Here is a 22592-nt window from a genome sequence, read left to right as displayed (position 1 = left end):
TGGACCCCACGTGTATAGATCCGCCCACACGTGTAGAACTCGCCCACATATGTTCATCCCCCACACATGTAGACGATAATGCAGTTCGGTCCACAGACGTCTTCCGCATTCTTCGTGCTGTCTGACACTGGCAACCAGCTGACCACTGCATACTTCCCCTCTGTCTCGCGAGTGATAAATTAGAGGAAAATATTCTCTTGGGTATCGTGCAAGAGAGCTGCAACAATGAGTGGGTAATTACTGTGGAGGGGGATAGTGGCGGACCTGTTGGTGTTATTGATCCTACACAAGGAGCTACTTAACACCACCTTTCAGCCTTCACCGCCACTACCTTTCAGCCGTCACCACGACCACTACCTTTCAGCCGTCACCACGACCACTACCTTTCAGCCGTCACCACGACCACTACCTTTCAGCCGTCACCACGACCACTACCTTTCAGCCGTCACCACGACCACTACCTTTCAGCCATCACCACGACCACTACCTTTCAGCCATCACCACAACCACTACCTTTCAGCCGTCACCACAACCACTACCTTTCAGCCGTCACCACAACCACTACCTTTCAGCCGTCACCACAACCACTACCTTTCAGCCGTCACCACGACCACTACCTCTCAGCCGTCACCACGACCACTACCTTTCAGCCGTCACCACGACCACTACCTTTCAGCCGTCACCACGACCACTACCTTTCAGCCGTCACCACGACCACTACCTTTCAGCCGTCACCACGACCACTACCTTTCAGCCGTCACCACGACCACTACCTTTCAGCCGTCACCACTACCTTTCAGCCGTCACCACTACCTTTCAGCCATCACCACGACCACTACCTTTCAGCCGTCACCACGACCACTACCTTTCAGCCGTCACCACGACCACTACCTTTCAGCCGTCACCACTACCTTTCAGCCGTCACCACGACCACTACCTTTCAGCCGTCACCACGACCACTACCTTTCAGCCGTCACCACGACCACTACCTTTCAGCCGTCACCACGACCACTACCTTTCAGCCGTCACCACGACCACTACCTTTCAGCCGTCACCACGACCACTACCTTTCAGCCGTCACCACGACCACTACCTTTCAGCCATCACGACCACCACCTTTCTGCCATCACTACGACCATGACCTTTCACCCATCATCACCGTCACTTATCAGGTGTTAGCACCAATGCCTTTAGGCCATTACCGTCATGTCCACACATGTCTCAAGGTTAATATCCATGCAGGGATTTTTTTCTTTTATAATGTGCTGTCTCCCACTATCCTAATTTGGAATTGCTAACTTACAGCTAGTCTGCAGTCAGTAGTTCGCAGCACCTAGCCTTGATATGGAGCGTGGGGTCTCCTGCTGTCTCTTTCCCATGCGCAACGCTGAGCGAAATGAATGTTGAATCGCTCTCTACTAGACTCACGGAGCACCATTAGGAAGGTGGAACTTAAGGACAGTCATTAACTCTCCTGGTAATTCCATGTTAAAGCATTGTGTAAATGTGACCCACGATGCTGTTTATGGCATTTTATTGTGTAGACGTTTCGTCTACCAGGGACTTTATCAATTTACGGCGAATTAGAGAATGGAAAAAGTGTCCGTGAAAAGAAATATTCATGGTGAAATATATAGAATGCCGCTTTTTCACTCGTCTGAAATATTTGATGGGGTATTAAAAAAGTCATGTGTAGCAAACCACGGCATGGTTACATTGGTCTGGAAATTCATATTTATTACATACTCGGCATAATGAAAAGTTAGCCCGAGTATAAACGGTCTCTTCATAATATGGACGGGTAAGCCAGTGGAAGGCCTTGGTCAGACTACCAAAAGGCCTAGTGGCGGGTTATCATATGACTAAGATTCGTGTCAGGAAACTCTAGTCCTGTTTCCTGACTAATTTTATCAAACCTGAATAGTTTCGACTGAGATCTGATGAGTAAATTAAAACATCTCGTAGGTAAGGGCTATATTACAGCACTTCCAAAGGGCGAGTGTCACCTTATTGGCCAATATGATCTAATTAAAAGATGTCAGGAAAGGTAGGGGGGTATATAATTCCAGTTCACCTACGACCATATTAAATTACGCAATTTATATAGTTACTATGAAGAATGAGTACCCTAATAATGTGCTGTGGTCTTTTTAAAATAGACGCGATACTCATACGGTCATTACGTAGGTAATTCTGATACTGATAATTATAAATTCCTGGCATTGACAGATTATAAAACTGTGTCAATAAATACAATTGGAATAATATCAATACTAGCAATATTAATAATAGTCAATAACAATAAATATATAAACCGATTCGGGTACCATGGTCTTGTGCGCCATAAATCAGAGAGAAAGATTGCAAGACTTGAGGTTAATATTATCAAGAGGAGCCTCACAACAGCCGGATGCCCAGCAGTAAGGGAGCCACCCCAACTATGCACATCTGATGGCAGCCAGAAGCATCCAGATGGTATCACTCTTCAGGCCTGGACAGACGGTAAGCAGGTGGTGTGGCACAACACATGTGCATCGACTTTGGCTGATACCTATCTTCAATACACCAGGGAGGAAGGAGGGGCAGCTGCCAGCTTCAGGAAGTCCCAAAAGACTAGAAAATATGGAGAACTTGCCCATCATTATATGTTTATCATAGGCTCAAGGGGAAAGAGTGCATCTAAGTTCCTTAAGGAGCTAGGCAAAAGACTCATCAGGGTAACTAAGGATCCCAGGGCAGCTAGTTTTCTGTTCCAGCGACTCAGTGCGGCTGTTTAGAGGGGTTATACCTGCTGTATTTTGGGCACGCACCCCAGCTCTGAGGAGCTGGATGAGATTTTCGCATTATAATCAGTGACAAACGCGTAACAATATGTACTAGACATGTATTTCTCACACCTCATGTACTGTATGTACCATCTTGTATCAGCAATGTGTGTCTTAAATCTTCTGTACCATATGGTGTAATAAAATATACCTATTAGTAATATATATATATATATATATATATATATATATATATATATATATATATATATATATATATATATATATATATATATATACACATACACATACATACACACACAAACATACATATTTTTTTTCCAACAAGTCGGCCGTCTCCCACCGAGGTAGGGTGACCTAAAAAAGAAAGAAAATCCCCAAAAAGAAAATACTTTCATCATTCAACACTCGCATATAATCACTGTTTTTGCAGAGGTGCTCAGAATACAACAGTTTAGAAGCATATATGTATAAAGATACACAATATATCCCTCCAAACTACCAATATCCCAAACCCCTCCTTTAAAGTGCAGGCATTGTACTTCCTATTTCCAGGACTCAAGTCCGGCTATATAAAAATAACCGGTTTCCCTGAATCCCTTCACTAAATATTACCCTGCTCACACTCCAACAGCTCGTCAGGTCCCAAATACCATTCGTCTCCATTCACTCCTATCTAACACGCTTTCGCACGCTTGCTGGAAGTCCAAGCCCCTAGCCCACAAAACCTCCTTTATACCCTCCCTCCAACCTTTTTGAGGACGACCCCTACCCCGCCTTCCTTCTCATACAGATTTATGCGCTCTCCATGTCATTCTATTTTGATCCATTCTCTCTAAATGACCAAACCACCTCAATCCCTCTTCAGCCCTCTGACTAATACTTTTATTAACTCCACACCTTCTCCTAATTTCCACACTCCGAATTTTCTGCATTATATTCACACCACACATTGCCCTTAAACAGGACATCTCCACTGCCTCCAACTGCCTCCTCGCTGCAGCAATCACAACCCAAGCTTCACACCCATATAAGAGAGTTGGTACTACTATACTTTCATACATTCCCTTCTTTGCCTCCATAGATAACGTTTTTTGTCTCCACATATACCTCAGCGCACCACTCGCCTTTTTTCCTTCATCAATTCTATGATTAACCTCATCCTTCATAAATCCATCCGCTGACACGTCAACTCCCAAGTATCTGAAAACATTCACTTCTTCCATACTACTCCTCCCCAATTTGATGTCCAATTTTTCTTTATCTAAATCATTTGACACCCTCATCACCTTACTCTTTTCTATGTTCACTTTCAACTTTCTACCTTTACACAAACTCCCAAACTCGTCCACTAACCTTTGCAATTTTTCTTTAGAATCTCCCATGAGCACAGTATCATCAGCAAAAAGTAACTGTGTCAATTCTCATTTTGTATTTGATTCCCCATAATTTAATCCCACCCCTCTCCCGAACACCTTAGCGTTTACTTTTACAACCCCATCTATAAATATATTAAACAGTTAGTTTAATATGTTTATTATGCACCCCATACCCATCCTGTGGGCGGTAGTCAAAAGATTACAGAGGTACATAATTGGTCCAGGGACTGGACTCCAAAGTTTTGATAGCTGAGCAAGTTACAATGGTAATGAACTAGATCTGGTCATAATCATGACCAAGTTACAAAGATAATGAGCTCCAGGTTGAGCTGGTCACACTCATGAATAATTGCAAAGGTAATGAATCATAAACACATTAATCATGAGAATTTACAAAGGTAATGAGCTCCAGGTAGAGCTGGTCAAAAGCATGACAAGTTTCAAAGGTAATGAATGATAAACACGTTATGACATGATTACAATCATAGACAAATTACAGAGTAATGAGCAGTTAACAAACATAGTAGGGAATTCATCCATTGCCCCAACAACAGATGTTGCTAGGTGCCTGTCTCTCCTCGGTAGACAGCCATTGGAAACAGCAGCAAGTTGCCCAGGGATCTGCTGCTTGCACGAGCACCATCGACCCTCCCCAAGAGGTCCAAGAAGCCAGTGACTCCGTTAGCAGCCCGATGGAGAGCTGTCGTAGGGACGGACGCCAAGTTGATTGAAGATCCCAGGCCCTCGTGTGCACGGATGTTGAAGCATGGTGACATTACACATCCCTGTTTAAGACCTACTTTTACCGGGAAGTATTCTCCCTCTTCTACACACCCTAATCTGAGCTTCGCTATCCTCGTAAAAACTCTTTACAGCATTTAGTAACTTACCACCTATTCCATATATTTGTAGCATCTGCCACATTGCTCCCCTATCCACTCTTATCATATGCCTTTTCTAAATCCATAAATGCAATAAAAACTTCTACCTTTATCTAAATACAGCTCACATATATGCTTCAATGTAAACATTTGATCTACACATCCCCTACCCACTCTTAAACCTTATTGCTCATCCACAATCCTACATTCTGTTTTACCTCTAAATCTTGCAATAATAACCCTACCGTTCACTATTCCTGGTATATTCAGTAAATTTATTCTTTTTTAATTTTTACGATCTCTCTTGTCCTCCTTCCCTTTATATAAAGGGACTATACATGCTCTCTGCCAATCCTTAGGTACCTTCCCCTTTTTCATACATTTATTAAACAAAAATTCCAACCACTCCAACACTATATCCCCCCTGCTTTTAAAATTTCTGTCATGATATATATTTTACTAATAGGTATATTTTATTACACAATATGGTACAGAAGATTTAAGAGACACATTGCTGATACAAAGTTGGCACATACAGTACATGAGGTGTGAGAGAGAAATGTCTAGTGCATATTGTTACGTGTTTGTCACTGATTATAATGCGAAAAATGTATAACTCAAGGGAAGAGTCTAGATAAACTTTTTGGTTTAAAATAGCAAACACTGGGCACACCAGAGCAGAGAGTATCAGTATTTTAATGAAAACACTGGTGTTGCCTTGACAAAAGGAAGCGAACACGCAAGTGTAACCGGCTCTCTCCAACACCGTCTCCACTGTACTCACCTAGTTGATGTTGCAGGGGTCGAGTCCTAGCTACTGGCCGCGCCTCTTCACTGGTCGCTACTAGGTCACTCTCCCTGAACCGTGAGCTTTATCATACCTCTGCTTAAAGCTATGTATGGATCCTGCCTCCACTACATCGCTTCACAAACTATTCCACTTACTGACTACTCTGTGGCTGAAGAAATATTTCCTAACATCCCTGTGATTCATCTGTGTCTTCAACTTCCATCTGTGTCGCCTTGTTGCTGTGTCCAATCTCTGGAACATCCTGTCTTTGTCCACCTTGTCAATTCCTTTCAGTATTTTGTATGTCGTTATCATGTCCCTCCCTATCTCTCCTGTCCTCCAGTGTCGTCAGGTCGATTTCCCTTAACCTCTCCTCGTAGGACATACCCCTTAGCTCTGGGACTAGTCTTGTTGCAAACCTATGCACTTTCTCTAGTTTCTTTACGTGCTTGGCTAGGTGTGGGTTCTAAACTGGTGCCGCATACTCCAATATGGACCTAACGTACACGGTGTACAGGGTCCTGAACGATTCCTGTGAGTGTGTGAGTTTGTGTGTGTGTGAGTGTATGTATTAGTGTGTGTATTAGTGTATAATTACTAAGTAGCCATTTCTTTAGGTACACCCTTATGGTATTGCGTAGGGTTTTCCCTTTGCCCCAGGACAGCTTGAATTTTCCGTGGCATGGACTCCACAAGGTGCTGGAAACATTCCTTAGTGAACCTGGTTCATATTAATATGATAGCAAGACGCAGGTGCTGCAGATTTGTCGGCTGCACATTCATGTTGCGAATTTCTCTTTCCATAAAATCCCAAAGGTTTACCCTAAATTCTGACTCTACCATCTGCATATCACAGCTGAAATCGCGACTGTCAGATCAGGCGACACTTTTCCAATCTTCAACTGTCTGGTTTTCGCGGTGCTATGCCCATTGTAGCCTCAATTTCCAGTTCTTAACTGATAGTAGTGGAAGCTGGTGTGATCTGCTCCTGGATCCATCCACTTCAAGGTTCAACGTGTTGTGCATTCAGGGATGCACTTCTGTGTATCACTGTTGTAAGGGAGGACCAGCCATTCTTCTCTGACCCCTCTCATTAACAGGGTGTTTTTACCCACAGAGCCGCAGCCTGGATGTTTTGTGTTTTTCACACTATTCTCTCTAAACTGTTGTCCGTGAAAATCCCAGATCAGCAGTTGCTGAGAAACTCGAACATTCCTGCCTGGTGCCAACAATCATTTCACGGTCAAAGTCACTTATAATAGATCACATTTCTTCCCTATTCTGATGTTTGGTTTGAACTACAACTGAACCTCTTGACCATGTCTGCATGTTTTTAGGCATTGAGGTGCTGTTACGGGACTGGCTGATTAGATGTTTGCATTAATGTGAAGATGTACCTAGTAGTGTGTGTGTGTGTGTGTGTGTGTGAGAGAGAGAGAGAGAGAATTTTAACTTGATAGTGTGTATGAGTGCATGTACTCTAAGCGTGCAAGTGCTCTGTAAATATCGTATACATCTTCCTCACGGGAAACATAGCGTCTGCTTGCAGGTGTGGTCAGCCAGCATGCATAACATACTTCAGAAGGAAGCATCTGGGGCTCTTCGAGTCTAAAACATGTATGCAGAGGCGTGTTTGTTGAGGCCAGTGATGGCCGGTTTATACCTCGGCTTACACTTGTTGCATTACTTTCAAATATAACTTGCAATGCTGCAGTTTTTGTCCTCTGTGAATAACAAAGTAACGTTTTTTTTCAACATTAAAGTATTTTGCATTTCTTATTAACCAGATTCCCAATTGGGGAGAAATTTTATGGTTCGTTAGATCTGATTTCTAGCGGTTTGCCTTTTTTCGCTAAAGAATAACGAAGATTAATGGAAAAGTGTCCTTGGTCCTAGTCGCGTACCAGTGAGCAGTTGCCAAGGTGTTAGTCTACTGTTGTGGGTGGTGTTCTGGAGTGTGGGTCAGATAGCTAGGACCGAGAGGTGAAATGAGCTAAGATAATAGCTCATAGTTTGTAAATTCAACGATGTAAAAAGAATTCCAATATGTCGATCAATGATTTAACCTACTTCGTCTCGTGCCGATATTGACTCAACTGTAATGCTAGGCCAGTGGCGGCGCCGGAGAGGGAAGGAGGGGGACTGGAGGGGGTTGAAACCACCCTTCTAATATCTCCATCAGCTTTTCCCAAAGGCCCTCCCCGCAAATAAAATATAACGTGGCCTTCATGACGAGACCCCTGGTTCACCCCCTGTACCTACCAGATACCTCATCCCCCTCAGAGCCCCTCCTACATAGAAATTTTGGAGTTGTCAGTGTAGGCTTCGCATATATTTCTTGACCTAGTGTGTTGTACATGTCTAGTTTTAAATAACTTCTAATGAATAAAAGACAGTATTCCCTTTAAACTCCCATTTGCAGTACAATGTTTGTCTTCAAGGGATTTCATAGCAAATCATAGTATTATTGTAGTTATGGGGAAGCGCTAAACCCGTAAAGGTCGTATAGTACTATGGGAATGGGAGGTAATTGACACTGATCTGAAGGAGAATTATATGTCACAGACGTAGTGTAGAGCAGAAATACCACAGGAAACGACATAAAATATTACAAGTTAATATCGAACAAAATATATTCGTCTCAGCGTTAGTAGTAAAAATTTCTCTAATTTATCGTGTGTAAAAGTGAAGATACACTACAAGTCCGCCTTGAAGGGGACAAGTCTTGATACCGGTGATGGGATCTTGATTCAATGAATTGAAGCTGGCCTTAGCGCTTCCTTTTGATTATTATAACAATCCCCTTTCTGGGTGATTGGTGTGGGTCGCATCCTGGGGGATGGGGAAATTATTAATGGACCCCCAGTGGAAATAAAAGTCTGATGACACCCGGACTTTATTGGTTTATCCTGGGTTATTACCCCTTCCGAATTCGAAGAGAATCATTATCAAGTGATTATCTCCTATTCCCCAAGATTTGCATGTTTCCTACGTGTTTAGTGCTTCCTTGATATTATAATTACATGTCAAAATTTAAAAACCTAGTCATTTCGAAGCTATAAAAGAGAGGGGGAAGGAGATCGTATTGACGGGAGGGTGGACGGGAAGGAGGTCGTGCTGACGGGAGGGTGGACGGGAAGGAGGTCGTGCTGACGGGAGGGAGGCCACACCCTACTACTCCCTCCTGACTCGCCCAATTGATTTTCTTTCACTGTGGTCAATAGCAAGCTGCACTATTGCCAAGTAGCACACCAGGTACACCATTAGTATCAGCAGCAGCGCCACTAGTATCAGCAGCAGCACCAGAAATATACCACCTTTAACTCAATCCTAGTGCTTGTACTTTCCCATAGATCGTGGTCTGATTGTAAATGTTTTTTTTCTTCAAAGGTCTGTTCTCGGATAACTTTGTTCCTGGAACTATTTATTGACTGGTATTCCTGGCTGTTGATCTCTCTGACCCTTGTCAAAGCTGTTCGTAATTCATTCCACTCCCTTACCGATATATTTTCGTGTAAACTCTAAATCCGTAGGGTCAGCCAGGTTTAATCCAAGGAAGTGAAGGGTAACTAATTCCCTGGATTAAGAGTTCTTGTCTGGCAGTTCTTCCTTACGTCCTCGTGACCCAGCTGTTATCATTGTTTATCAGTAACTCTTGTTATTGTCCTAGTATTTCAAGCAGTGTATCTCCGCGATATAATCTTAATTTTTAAAGGGGTGGACGGGTAAGCCAGTGGACGGCCTCGGTCAGATGACCAAAAGCACCAGTGGCTGGTCATCATATGACTGGAGAAGTGGATAAACCTGAATAGGCGGTTGGGAAAGGGTTTGGAGAGAGAGAAAAAGTGTCTAGTGCAGTAGTAGGATAGTTACTGGAGGGTGGGGGTAATGAGAGTATTTTGAGGCTCAAGTTTGGAGTTTTAAGGAATATTGAGGTTGGGTCAGAGTTGAGAGGAAACTACGGATGATTTTGGAGCTGGGAAAGTATCATGAGGGGGATGGGGGTTAAGAGTCGGTACGGGATAAGTCCCTCAACTAGATGTTCCATTCTCCTCCCCTCTTCCCCTGGTCCCTCACCTGATCCCTTCTCCAATGATAAATAAAGAACATCCATTATAGTGTCCTGTTATAGTGATTATGACCTGTGTTGCTTCATGAATATAGAATTCTATTTGTATGTACCAACGCTGAGTGAATGGCCCATATTGATTTAGCATTAAGTGTAGTTTTTACGTTTCTAAATTTAGAGTCTCAAAGAAATGTTCTCGCGTTAGCTTTTGCAAAATAAATCTCCATAGCATGATTAGAGTTCTTGACGTTCTGATCCTTAACAAATCAAATAAGTTTCCACTTTCTCTGCTCCCCTTAATTCTAGCATCTCCTGTCACTTGTTCTTTCTTCAATCAGTTTCATGCCTTATTTTACATTTTTCTAGTCTGAAAATTATGATGGCTTTTACCTTGCTCCCCCACATTCTTTTTTTCTCATCATTCGCTACTCGACTTCCTTCCCCTGACACCTTCCTCACATTATCCAGTTTCTTGTCACAAGCCCCATTGTTATCCCTTATTTTACCGTGGGTTTTTTTTTCCTGTGGGTCTCTACCCTTCTCCTTTCTTCATTATTCATATTTTTAAGCTGCAGGTTACGTCGGGTTGCAGTTAATGCTTGATCTGTTGCGTCGTGCTCTGTTAGATTTCTGCCTCAGTGACCTCTTGGGCTACAGACAAGGACACGTTAAGGAAGCAGAGACGGTGTCAGCTAAGCACTTAGTTTCGAGGGATTGCAAGTATAGATTATCAGGGACAACACCTGAGAGGTGAGCTCATCGCCATCCCGTATTTCTATTCATAAAAGGTAGTATTGAAGAAAAAGTAGCTGATCTGAAACAGTTCCATGGAAACGGTAAAATTTTTGCTGGGAAGAGGAAGATCCAGACAGCAGATGGTTTTCCGGCGAAGCAAGACGATAACTTGATTACTGTGGACCTGAGTAATGAGAAACATGACTTCTAAATTGGCTACCATTTTGTTTTCCATCATGACATTGACAGCTCTACTTGTAGATCACTAGTGTGTCGTAGGCTTGGCTAATGGTACCCAGGAGTTTCGACAAATGATCTACCAGCGTACCTGCCATTTGGTATAGCACATTGCCTATCCTTAAGGTGACTGGTCTCTTGGGAATGATAAGTTTGTGTTCTCAAGAGTCCGTATATCCTGACATGTTTGGAGTTGGTGAGGAAATATGTAATATACTTTTTGCCTGCTTCAATTCCTTGTAGAATCCTCCGGCCATTAGACAGCAGTTACCAATAGACCCCTGGATGTCTTCAAGCAGGCACTGGAGAAGTCGGTACCTGACCAACCGGGCTGTGGCTCGTACGTTGGATTACGTACAGCCAGCAGTAACAGCCTGGTTGATCAGGCTCTGATCCACCAGGAGGCCTGGTCACAGACCGGGCCGCGGGGGCGTTGACCCCCGGAACTCTCTCCAGGTAAACTCCAGGTAGCTTTCTTTGCTTCATTTTTGCAAGTCTCGTAGGTGCTAGAATTCTGTAGCAAAGTTCACCATTTTTCTGATGTCGACTAACACCCAGATACCTGCTTCTTGCTAAGTGAAAAGGGGCAACAGGTATAAGAAACATGGCCAAAGTTTCCACCCGTGCCAGTCATCGAACTACGGACCCTCAGTATGCAAGCTGAGTGCGCTACCTAGATACTTAGTGCACCTGTGGAGACGAAAAATATGAGAGCTCGAGTAGTGATGTTCTGAGGATACCCTAGATATATTCTCTGAAGTCTTGTGTACTAATTTAGACGTAGATAAATGGTTCAGAGAACCGAAAAGGTGATAAATTAGACACGTGCAACACTTGGGTATCATTATTGAGGAAACGTTTCGCCAAACAGTATGGCGAAAAGTTTCCTCAGGACCTCAATAAAGATTCTAAAGTGTTGCACATGTCTAATTTATCACTAGTTCGGATGTTTGATTTAATTATCCATGGTATACTAGGTAGTGTTATTCTTGTACTACTACAGTTATTAATGTATTATTAAATCAAAGGCATATTTGGTTATCTTTATGTAAGAAACATTTATTTAAGAAACCACCAGTTGTTGCGTGTGTTATATTCATGGTTGGGTATCTTAAGATAAACTAGGTACAGTCTAAGAGGAATTTCCCATTGTCAGTTTGATAAAACTAAACTCTCTAATGAACTATAGTTTTATACAGTACCTGTTTGATAAAAGAAAATCAGTACTTGTGTAGAAAAGATTATTCGTAGATAAAATAGAAATATTCAGGTTCATATAGTTGACATGTGCCGGAAATAATAGATCTTTGAGAATTTTTAAGAAAACTTAATTAACATTTTTTATTCATTTATTGCATTACTAAATAAATTCTCAAGTAGTTTAGTCACATTCTTGAATGCCACACGAGACAAATTTAGAAACACATTCTTAGGTGAGATTCCTAAGACAGATTCCTGATTGGAATCGATTTAGTTCACAGAAGAGAAATTATAAATTAAAAGCCGGAACCTAATCACGAATGTAACCGCTGTGACCACCAAGAATTGCAGTGTCTGTGTTTTTGATCTTTGATCCAGGTAGAACTGGAATTGGTCTGGAAGATTGATAAAGGTAGTGACACGGACATGCTGTGGTCATGGCTGCCTCAGGTTGTCCTTTTTTTTTTGTCCTGCTGCTGCTCCTTCCTGCTGCTCCTTCCTGCTGCTGCTGCTCCTCCTGTTGTTGTTGCTGCTGCTCCTCCCAACTTATCAAGATAGCTGTCACGCTGCCTGTGCATGTCTTCGTATTTGCCTTGTGTCTGCAGGAAGTGAGATCTTGTACCAGGATCGTATAACTTTAGATCGGCGGATGTGATTTAGTGTAGTGCTTGCCTGTCTATCATACTTGTGTATGTACCTATGTATAATACCTAGCTGGGTTTGTGACTGTTGATCTCCTTCTCTTGGATCCTTATTGTTGAGTGACTTGATCTGTATACGAGTTTGCTTTTAAAACTTGGGAACGTGAATAGCTCTTACACTGCTTCCCCGTTCGTACTACTTTACTACGTAAAGTGGTTCACTGTGTGCCTTGTTTGGATGTACAGCTTCCTCTTGTCTGTTCACGCTGATTCTTCAACGTAGTATGTATACATTGGAGTACTTAATGTCATGATCATTTTTCTTCAGTCTACTGAAGCGACTTTGCTACAGGTCGAAATATACAGTGTTATTCTTGAGTAACTTTCATTTTCTCCACGAGGGTTCACTTGTACCTTCAACCAGTGTTTTTATATATTTGAATGTTTCCTGTTCTTAGTTCTTGCTTTGTAGTTCCGCAGTTCTAGTTCAAACTTTGCTGCAACTCTCTCAAATTTGTTTATGCTTCACTAGACGAGGACTCCACGGTAGTACGGAATACTCGAGTATCGGTGTTGCATTCATGATGCAGTGTTTTGAAGGATTTTTGCATTAGTTTGTATAAGTCCTTCCTACGTTTGAAGTCTGGCATGCACCTCTGACGTTATTCTGGTCATACTTTGTAAGGTTTTCTCCCATTTTTTTTCATTGCCATGTTCGATAGGTTGTCATCTCAGGATGACTCCTGTCTCCTCTATTACGCTTATTTTCATTTATTTACATTTTTTGAGGTTGCATCCTTAGTAACCCCTTTTGTATCTTTTAATTTGTAGCATTTTCTTACATTGTAATTTATAAGGTTTTTTTTACATTGTTTTAGTTTGTATTCTCATTAATTTTGCATCGTCCGCGTAGTGAAGTAAACTGTAACCGCGTAGTGTAGTAAACTGTAACCAGGTAATTCTTGGGGGCTCACCTGGTTACTCTCGTCCATGTTAGTACTTCAAATCAAATCAAGTTTATTCTCTATAAGGGTTACATAATTCTTTTTTTTTCGTGTATTTTTAACTGCTTTGTTGCCGTAACCTTCTTCAGCTTGTGTACGTCTATTTTGCGCTACTGTTTTCAAGAGTCTTCTTATTGTCAAAGAATAGGTAGTGTTCTTGCTCTGTCATAGCTCACGTCAGCATGTCGTAAGACTTAAGTTTGTAAGGCAGGACTTGCCACTCCCGAAGCTGTGCTAGTACTCTGTGAAGGAGAACGTATCATCCAAATCTCCACCAGCCTCCTGTCTCTACCCCATAAATTTTGTGATTTCACGAGCCATTTTCCAAGAATGTTAAAGACCATTTTTTCAACAACGAGTAGTAAAGTGAAACAAACCGAACAGTAACACAGTAAAAGTGAACGTCAAAAAAGGGGTTAAATCTATTTAAGAGGGTCATTTCACACCAATAGCAAAAGTTAAAGTTGGAGCCAAGAGGTAGAGCTCCCTTCCCACCCGTACACACGAATAGTCAAAACCAGTTAATTGCACAGACTGATATCTTAACTGCAAGAAATCCCAGCTGTATAACACTGTTGTCCTGCCGCTTGAATTATTTATTACAATTGATCATCTGTGATAGATGGGGCACAACACGACGAGTCACCTAAGATATGAAGGTATTTGCTGAAATGTTACTCTTCCCGGGAGGCACCGGGATGCTGGTTAAGGGCTCGTAATCCAATGAATTGAAGCTACCTTTCCCCATGAATTAAGCGTGATTAAATCCAACTCCCAGGCTGATTGATTTATATTTTAATCTATACTTTGTAAATGGATATAGCGTTTGCATGCTTTCCGTATATCACGTACGATACACATTTGTAGTGATATATTGAAGAGATTAGTTCATCTTTGGAGCATTTAAAAATAGTTTGTCAGGGTCTGCTGACGTATTTGGCTTTGTGTAATTATTGGTTGCAATACCGATATTTGTTAGATAAATGGACATGTATGTAACTTAACAAGGCATTTATCAAGACAACGATTTACCCTCCTTGGGATTTGTCAAGCCAACACATACATTGTATGGGCACAATGATCATATATAGGGAAAGAGAGTGGAATAGTATAGAAGGTGTCTTAAGCATCCTTCATTCCCTGTAGACCTCAATACGCTGTGTCATATAACCTGTTTTCATCCATATTTGTTCCTGTTATTCCAGCCTTCCTTCAAATCCCATACATAATTGGTAATATATTTGTATTGTAATTTAAATAACTTGCTGTATTTTCACCGTCTCCATTCAGTAACTCCATAAACCTGAAGATCATTGAAGATAAGATAAGATAAGATAAGATTTCGTTCGGATTTTTAACCCCGGAGGGTTAGCCACCCAGGATAACCCAAGAAAGTCAGTGCGTCATCGAGGACTGTCTAACTTATTTCCATTGGGGTCCTTAATCTTGTCCCCCAGGATGCGACCCACACCAGTCAACTAACACCCAGGTACCTATTTGCTGCTAGGTGAACAGGACAACAGGTGTAAGGAAACGTGTCGAAATGTTTCCACCCGCCGGGAATCGAACCCGGGCCCTCCGTGTGTGAAGCGGGAGCTTTAGCCACCAGGCCACCGGGCCACTCAACGAGTTTAGATAATATGCATTTCTTTTGTAATTTACCGTTTGTCATTAGCTACCTTTCTTATTGTACTTATGACTGTAGTTAATTACACAAGAAGTCTTAAATAATATTGTGTTTAGTTCTTAAGTAGTATGTAAGCCTTATGATTAGTTGCCCGAAATGCATTGCATAATTAGTGGCTTTTTTTTAATGCCTACTATTGTACTAATACATTATATACCTTATTTGTATGGCTTGGAGAAATTATTATTATTATTATTATTATTAATGTTGGAGACTGATACAAGGGCTGCCTCCAGGCACTTGCATCTCCATGTGTCTGGTTCTTAGATAGCTAGACGATGATAATTTCATTTCATAAGGTGGTTAGTAGTGTTTTAATGCCGCGTGCGGCAAACTGTTATAAAAAGAAGTCCTGTACTACTGTACATCTGGAAAGTCATCAGACCTTACATTTACTGTCAGATTCCTCTGATGAATATGACTAAAGTAAAAATCTCCCATTAATTAAACTACATTTTCTTATTTAGAATCTGAGCAGTTTCGCCCGCCCCATAAACAATTACTATGGTCACTGTCTTGGTGTGAGGGTCTGTAGATGCCTGTCAGAATCAGCGAGTCGATATCATTACACATACGCACAGTATTTTACTTTGGTTGTTTACTTAGTGATACAGTAGATAGACAGCAAGCACCTCTCTCCCTCATGTGTATTCACTCATGTTTACACGATTTTAACTCATAGTCCTTTCTTTTAATATATAGTCACCCAGTCTTATTGGATTCTGGTCTGTTGGGCCCCATCACATTCATGAGTGTTAAGAATGTATGTTTTCCATCTCGGCTAGCTCATTCCACTCATCAACCATGAGACTGTAGTATTATTTCTTTAGAGTTTCTGTGATTGATATGAATTTAAGTTACCATGTAGGCTCCCTTACCCCAGTGCCTCACGTTTCACACTAACACTATCCACTTGGTTGAATCCTTTGAGTGTCTTGTATTTCAAAATCATATGCAAACTGGTTTTGATACACGCAAAGTTTTAGAATAATTGAATAGTGTTAATGATGGCTGTTTTTATCTTCAAAGCACATGATTTAACGGTTTTAGTACTGTGTAAATCATATGGGTTAATATTAACGCTAAACCTCACCATGAATTAACGTTGTAGTTGCTAACATTGTTATTGTTGACAGTTCTGGGAGATGATCAGTGACGAGCACGGGGTGGCTGCCTCTGGTCTCTACACAGGTACACACGACTTGCAACTAGAACGAATTGTCGTGTACTACAACGAGGCAGCAGGTTAGTCTTCACTCTCACTCTACAGATCACTGTCCCATATCATCGTACACTGCAGATTAGTTTTTCGCTTCATTGTTATTATAATCTTGGGAAAGTGCTAAACTCAGAGGGGTATTAAAGTATCTGAGGAATGGGAGGAAATAAGGTTTGATCCAGGGAAATGCAGGGCAGCACATGTTCATTGGATTATCACTCCTTCATCAGTATCGAGGCAGCCTTTTGAAGAGTTATATAGGCAAATCTGATGCACACACTGAGTGGGACTCGAGGAATTCTTCATGTTTTAGTGTTTTCAGAGAGATTAACATACCATAAACCAACAGATACAGATACTAATGCCAGAAAAAAAATCCCCCCCCCCAGTACCAACAATACCACCAGTCCGATGACATTCTTCTTTGCAAATATACAGGGTCTAAAGCCAGCAACAAACCACAAAATACCTTTCATCCGTGGACTGCTTGCAGAGGCAAAGGCAATGTTCGCGGCTTTCACTGAGACCCACATAAAGGATCACTTGGACAACGAAATATGGATCCCAGGATACAACCTATACAGATGTGACAGAGTGAACAGGCAAAAGGGGGGGGGGGGAAGGGTTGGCCTGTACATTGCAGAGTCACTTGTTTGCACAGAACTGCTAAATGCCTCAAATGATGTAGTGGAAGTTTTAGCAGTAAAGGTCGAGAACCAAAACCTGGTCTTTGTGGTAGTCTACAAGCCTCCGGATGCAACATCCCAGCAATTCCAGGAACAGCTGTTAAAAATTGACCACTGTCCGGAAAATCTTCCAGCTCCTGCACCCAACATCTTGCTCCTGGGGGATTTCAACTTAAGGCACCTAAAATGGAGGAATATAGCAAATAATATTGTTGCAGTAATAACACCAGGAGGCAGCTCTGATGAAAACTCACACTCACACGAGCTTTTAAATCTCTGCACAAAATTCAATTTAAACCAGCAAATAATAGAGCCTACTAGACTGGAGAATACACTAGACCTCATCTTCACTAACAATGATGATCTGATAAGAAATGTCACCATATCAAAAACAGTATACTCAGATCACAACATAATTGAGGTTCAGACATGTATGCGTGGAGCCCCAGACCGACATAATGAGACTAGTCACGAGGGAGCATTCACCAAATTCAACTTAACAACAAAAACATAAAGTGGGACCAAGTAAACCAAGTCCTAACCGATATAAGCTGGGAAGATATACTAAGCAACACAGACCCCAACTTATGCCTAGAACAGATTAACTTGGTGGCACTCGATGTATGCACAAGGCTTATTCCTCTAAGAAAAAAGAGGAGTAGATGTAAAATAGAAAGAGACAGGCGCTCCCTTTACAGGCGACGGAAAAGAATAACAGAGCGGCTAAAAGAGGTCAATATATCTGAAATGCGTAGGGAGACACTGGTCAGAGAAATAGCAAGCATCGAACTTAAGCTAAAGGAATCTTATAGGAGTCAGGAATCGCGGGAAGAACTAAAAGCCATAAATGAAATCGAAAGAAACCCAAAGTATTTCTTCTCCTATGCCAAATCAAAGTCGAGAACAACGTCCAGTATTGGGCCCCTACTTAAACAAGATGGGTCCTACACAGATGACAGCAAGGAAATGAGTGAGCTACTCAAGTCCCAATATGACTCAGTTTTTAGCAAGCCGCTAACCAGACTGAGAGTCGAAGATCAAAATGAATTTTTTATGAGAGAGCCACAAAATTTGGTTAACACAAGCCTATCCGATGTTATCCTGACGCCAAATGACTTCGAACAGGCAATAAATGACATGCCCATGCACTCTGCCCCAGGGCCAGACTCATGGAACTCCGTGTTCATCAAGAACTGCAAGAAGCCCCTATCACGAGCCTTTTCCATCCTATGGAGAGGGAGCATGGACACGGGGGTCGTCCCACAGTTACTAAAAACAACAGACATAGCCCCACTCCACAAAGGGGGCAGTAAAGCAACAACAAAGAACTACAGACCGATAGCACTAACATCCCATATCATAAAAATCTTTGAAAGGGTCCTAAGAAGCAAGATCGCCACCCATCTAGAAACCCATCAGTTACACAACCCAGGGCAACATGGGTTTAGAACAGGTCGCTCCTGTCTGTCTCAACTATTGGATCACTACGACAAGGTCCTAAATGCACTAGAAGATAAAAAGAATGCAGATGTAATATATACAGACTTTGCAAAAGCCTTCGACAAGTGTGACCATGGCGTAATAGCGCACAAAATGCGTGCTAAAGGAATAACAGGAAAAGTCGGTCGATGGATCTATAATTTCCTCACTAACAGAACACAGAGTAGTAGTCAACAGAGTAAAGTCCGAGGCAGCTACGGTGAAAAGCTCTGTCCCACAGGGCACAGTACTCGCTCCCATCTTGTTCCTCATCCTCATATCTGACATAGACAAGGATGTCAGCCACAGCACCGTGTCTTCCTTTGCAGATGACACCCGAATCTGCATGACAGTGTCTTCCATTGCAGACACTGCAAGGCTCCAGGCGGACATCAACCGAATCTTTCAGTGGGCTGCAGAAAACAATATGAAGTTCAACGATGAGAAATTTCAATTACTCAGATATGGTAAACACTAGGAAATTAAATCTTCATCAGAGTACAAAACAAATTCTGGCCACAAAATAGAGCGAAACACCAACGTCAAAGACCTGGGAGTGATCATGTCGGAGGATCTCACCTTCAAGGACCATAACATTGTATCAATCGCATCTGCTAGAAAAATGACAGGATGGATAATGAGAACCTTCAAAACTAGGGAGGCCAAGCCCATGATGACACTCTTCAGGTCACTTGTTCTATCTAGGCTGGAATATTGCTGCACACTAACAGCCCCTTTCAAGGCAGGTGAAATTGCTGACCTAGAAAATGTACAGAGAACCTTCACGGCGCGCATAACGGAGATAAAACACCTCAATTACTGGGAGCGCTTGAGGTTCCTAAAACTGTATTCCCTGGAACGCAGGCGGGAGAGATACATGATTATATACACCTGGAAAATCCTAGAGGGACTAGTACCGAACTTGCACACGAAAATCACTCGCTACGAAAGCAAAAGACTTGGCAGACGATGCAACATCCCCCCAATGAAAAGCAGGGGTGTCACTAGCACGTTAAGAGACCATACAATAAGTGTCAGGGGCCCGAGACTGTTCAACTGCCTCCCAGCATACATAAGGGGGATTACCAACAGACCCCTGGCAGTCTTCAAGCTGGCACTGGACAAGCACCTAAAGTCGGCTCCTGACCAGCCGGGCTGTGGCTCGTATGTTGGTTTGCGTGCAGCCAGCAGCAACAGCCTGGTTGATCAGGCTCTGATCCACTAGGAGGCCTGGTCACAGACCGGGCCGCGGGGGCGTTGACCCCCAGAACTCTCTCCAGGTAAACCATTACATTCCTGGCAGGATCCTTCTGATGCCTTTGTAAGATTCTCCTTCACAAGGAGAGCCCTGGTAATGAGTGGGTGTGGCCGAGGCAAAGACTGCTACATCGAACTCGCACTATAGTAGACTCCTTCCCAGTGACTTCATGAGCCACATACACTGATATATCTTTGAGAAGTGGCAGGCACAATGGGCTCATAGTGGTTCAAGTTATTGTAGATTCGATAGGAAGTGAATATTTGGATCTTTTCTCTGCAACAATAGCCACTATAAAACAATTCTTTATAGACTGAGGTTAGGTCATGCCTCACCGACAGCCATCTGCTGCAGCTGTGAGGCGCGTGGCTTGCCGCTCACTATGAAGCACATTTCAAGTTTATCCCTGGCTTTGATTTCTCTGCCTCAGTGGTGGTTTATGTAGTTAACGTGAAAACCTGTAGAGACCTCATGGAAATTTGGGGGATATTATGTGTTACCAAACTAATTGTGATGCAGGTTATTTTAACTTACTGTGATGGACTTCAAATTTTTGGGGCAAATATTAGTTTACGAGTGTTGTGTAAGAGTGTAAATACCCTTTTGACAAAGATGTTGAATGACTTCATATGTCCATGTGCTTCCTAAATATCCATACTTTTTCAGTATACAAGATATGTTGTCAGGTTCCATAACTTCAGATGTGTATAACTGGGTTTCCATCTCGCCAGTTCCAACTTACGTCTTCGCCAATAAAGTGAAAATTATATTTATCTTTTCCTTTTGCATGCGGATTTTCCAGCGATAAGACTCTTGTTAATTTACTGTTTTACAGGTAAATGTTGGCTGTGTCCGTGTCCGTCCCGAAACGCCCGTGTTAAGAGAAAATGAATGCTTATATCTATAGCTAACTGCCCGTGTCTATCTGAATGACTGTCTGTGTGGAAATGCCCTCTTGTCTATCCTTTTGTCTGCGTGCGCCTGTCTGTTCCTGCCCATTTGTTGGTTTCAAACATAAATGCTATTCTTAGTTATAACGTGAGGTATGATCCTACAACTGGTGAGTGTGTGTGTGTGGCATCCGCAGGAGGTCGCTACGTGCCCAGGTCAGTCTTGGTGGACCTGGAACCTGGCACCATGGACGCCGTCAGGTCATCAACGTACGGAGGACTCTTCAAGCCTGACAACTTCATTTTCGGTGAGTTCCTTCTTCGTCTGGTACTTTCCGGCACACACTGGTGCTTCTCGCTACATTCTGGTACTTCCTAGTATACCATGGTACTTCCCAGTACGTCTTGGCTCTTCCCGGTACATCTTGGTGCTTCCCGGTATATCCTGGTACATCTTGGTGCTTTCTGGTACATCCTGGTACATCTTGGTGCTTCCTGGTGCTTCCCGGCACACCCTGGTGCTTCCCGGCACACCCTGGTGCATCCCGGCACACCCTGGTGCTTCCCGGTATACCATAGTGCTTCCCAGTACATCCTGGTACTTCCCTTTATACTCTGGTACTTCCCTGTACACCTTGGTGCTTCCTGGTACTTCCTAGTACCTCTTGGTATACCTTTGTACTTCCCTCGCACACCCTGGTGTTTCCCGGTATACCTTGGTACTTCCCCGCACATCCTGGTGTTTCCCCGCACATCCCGTACTTCCTAGCACGTCTTAGTAGTTCCCTGTGCACCTTGGTACTTCCCGGAACATTCTGGTTCTTTCCTGCGCGCCCCCACTTGATATTTTTTTTATCGATACCTGGAGTATATCTGGAGAGGGTTCCGGGGGTCAACGCCCCCGCGGTCCGGTCTGTGACCAGGCCTCATGGTGGATCAAGGCCTGATCAACCAGGCTGTCACTGTTAGCCACACAACCCGACGTACGAACCACAGCCCTGCTGGTCAGGTACTGACTTTAGGTGCCTGTCCAGTGCCTGCTTGAAGACAGCCAGGGGTCTATTGGTAATCAACCTAATGTATGCTGGGAGGCAGTTGAACAGTCTTGGGCCCCTGACACTTATTGTGTTGTCTCTTATCGTGCTAGTGGCACCCCAGCTTTTCATTGGGGGGATGTTGCATCGTCTGCCGAGTCTTTTGCTTTCATAGGGAGTGATTTTCCTGTGCAAGTTTGGTACTAATCCCTCTAGAATTTTCTAAGTGTATATAAACATGTATCTCTCCCGCCTGCATTCTAGGGAGTACAGGTTGAGGAACTTAAGCGTTCCCAGTAATTGAGGTGTTTATGGGAATTATTTCATTTATCATTTATTTTTCTGTTATTGATGGTATTAGCATTATTGTTATATTCACGTAGAAACTCTAAACCAGTAAGGGTTATTCAGTGCCTAAGGGATAGGAGCAAAGAAGTTGGGATCATCACGTTTGATCGGAGTACAGGACTAGCAGCTCAGATTCTTTGAATCAAGATCCCTCTCCCTTATCCCTCTATAAAAAAAATCAGTAATGTGTCACTGAGATTTCTGGTTGTATTGTTAATGGATTAAGATTCTCAATTTTTAAAGGGGTGGAAGGGTAAGCCAGTGGAAGG

General features: G+C 42.6%; 1 protein-coding gene across 1 annotated transcript in view; it reads left to right on the top strand.

The window, feature by feature from the left end:
* LOC128689708 (tubulin beta-1 chain) overlaps window positions 1-22592 on the top strand; it is a 51047-nt gene that overhangs the window by 9127 nt on the left and 19328 nt on the right. Inside the window, exons 2-3 of the mRNA XM_070087607.1 lie at window positions 16546-16654; window positions 21139-21249. Of these exons, the coding sequence (XP_069943708.1) occupies window positions 16546-16654; window positions 21139-21249 (220 nt within the window). The remainder of the gene's footprint in view (window positions 1-16545; window positions 16655-21138; window positions 21250-22592) is intronic.

Source organism: Cherax quadricarinatus, chromosome 22 (assembly GCF_038502225.1).
Source record: "Cherax quadricarinatus isolate ZL_2023a chromosome 22, ASM3850222v1, whole genome shotgun sequence".
Taxonomy (NCBI): domain Eukaryota; kingdom Metazoa; phylum Arthropoda; class Malacostraca; order Decapoda; family Parastacidae; genus Cherax; species Cherax quadricarinatus.
This window is presented reverse-complemented; position numbering and strand designations above follow the sequence as displayed.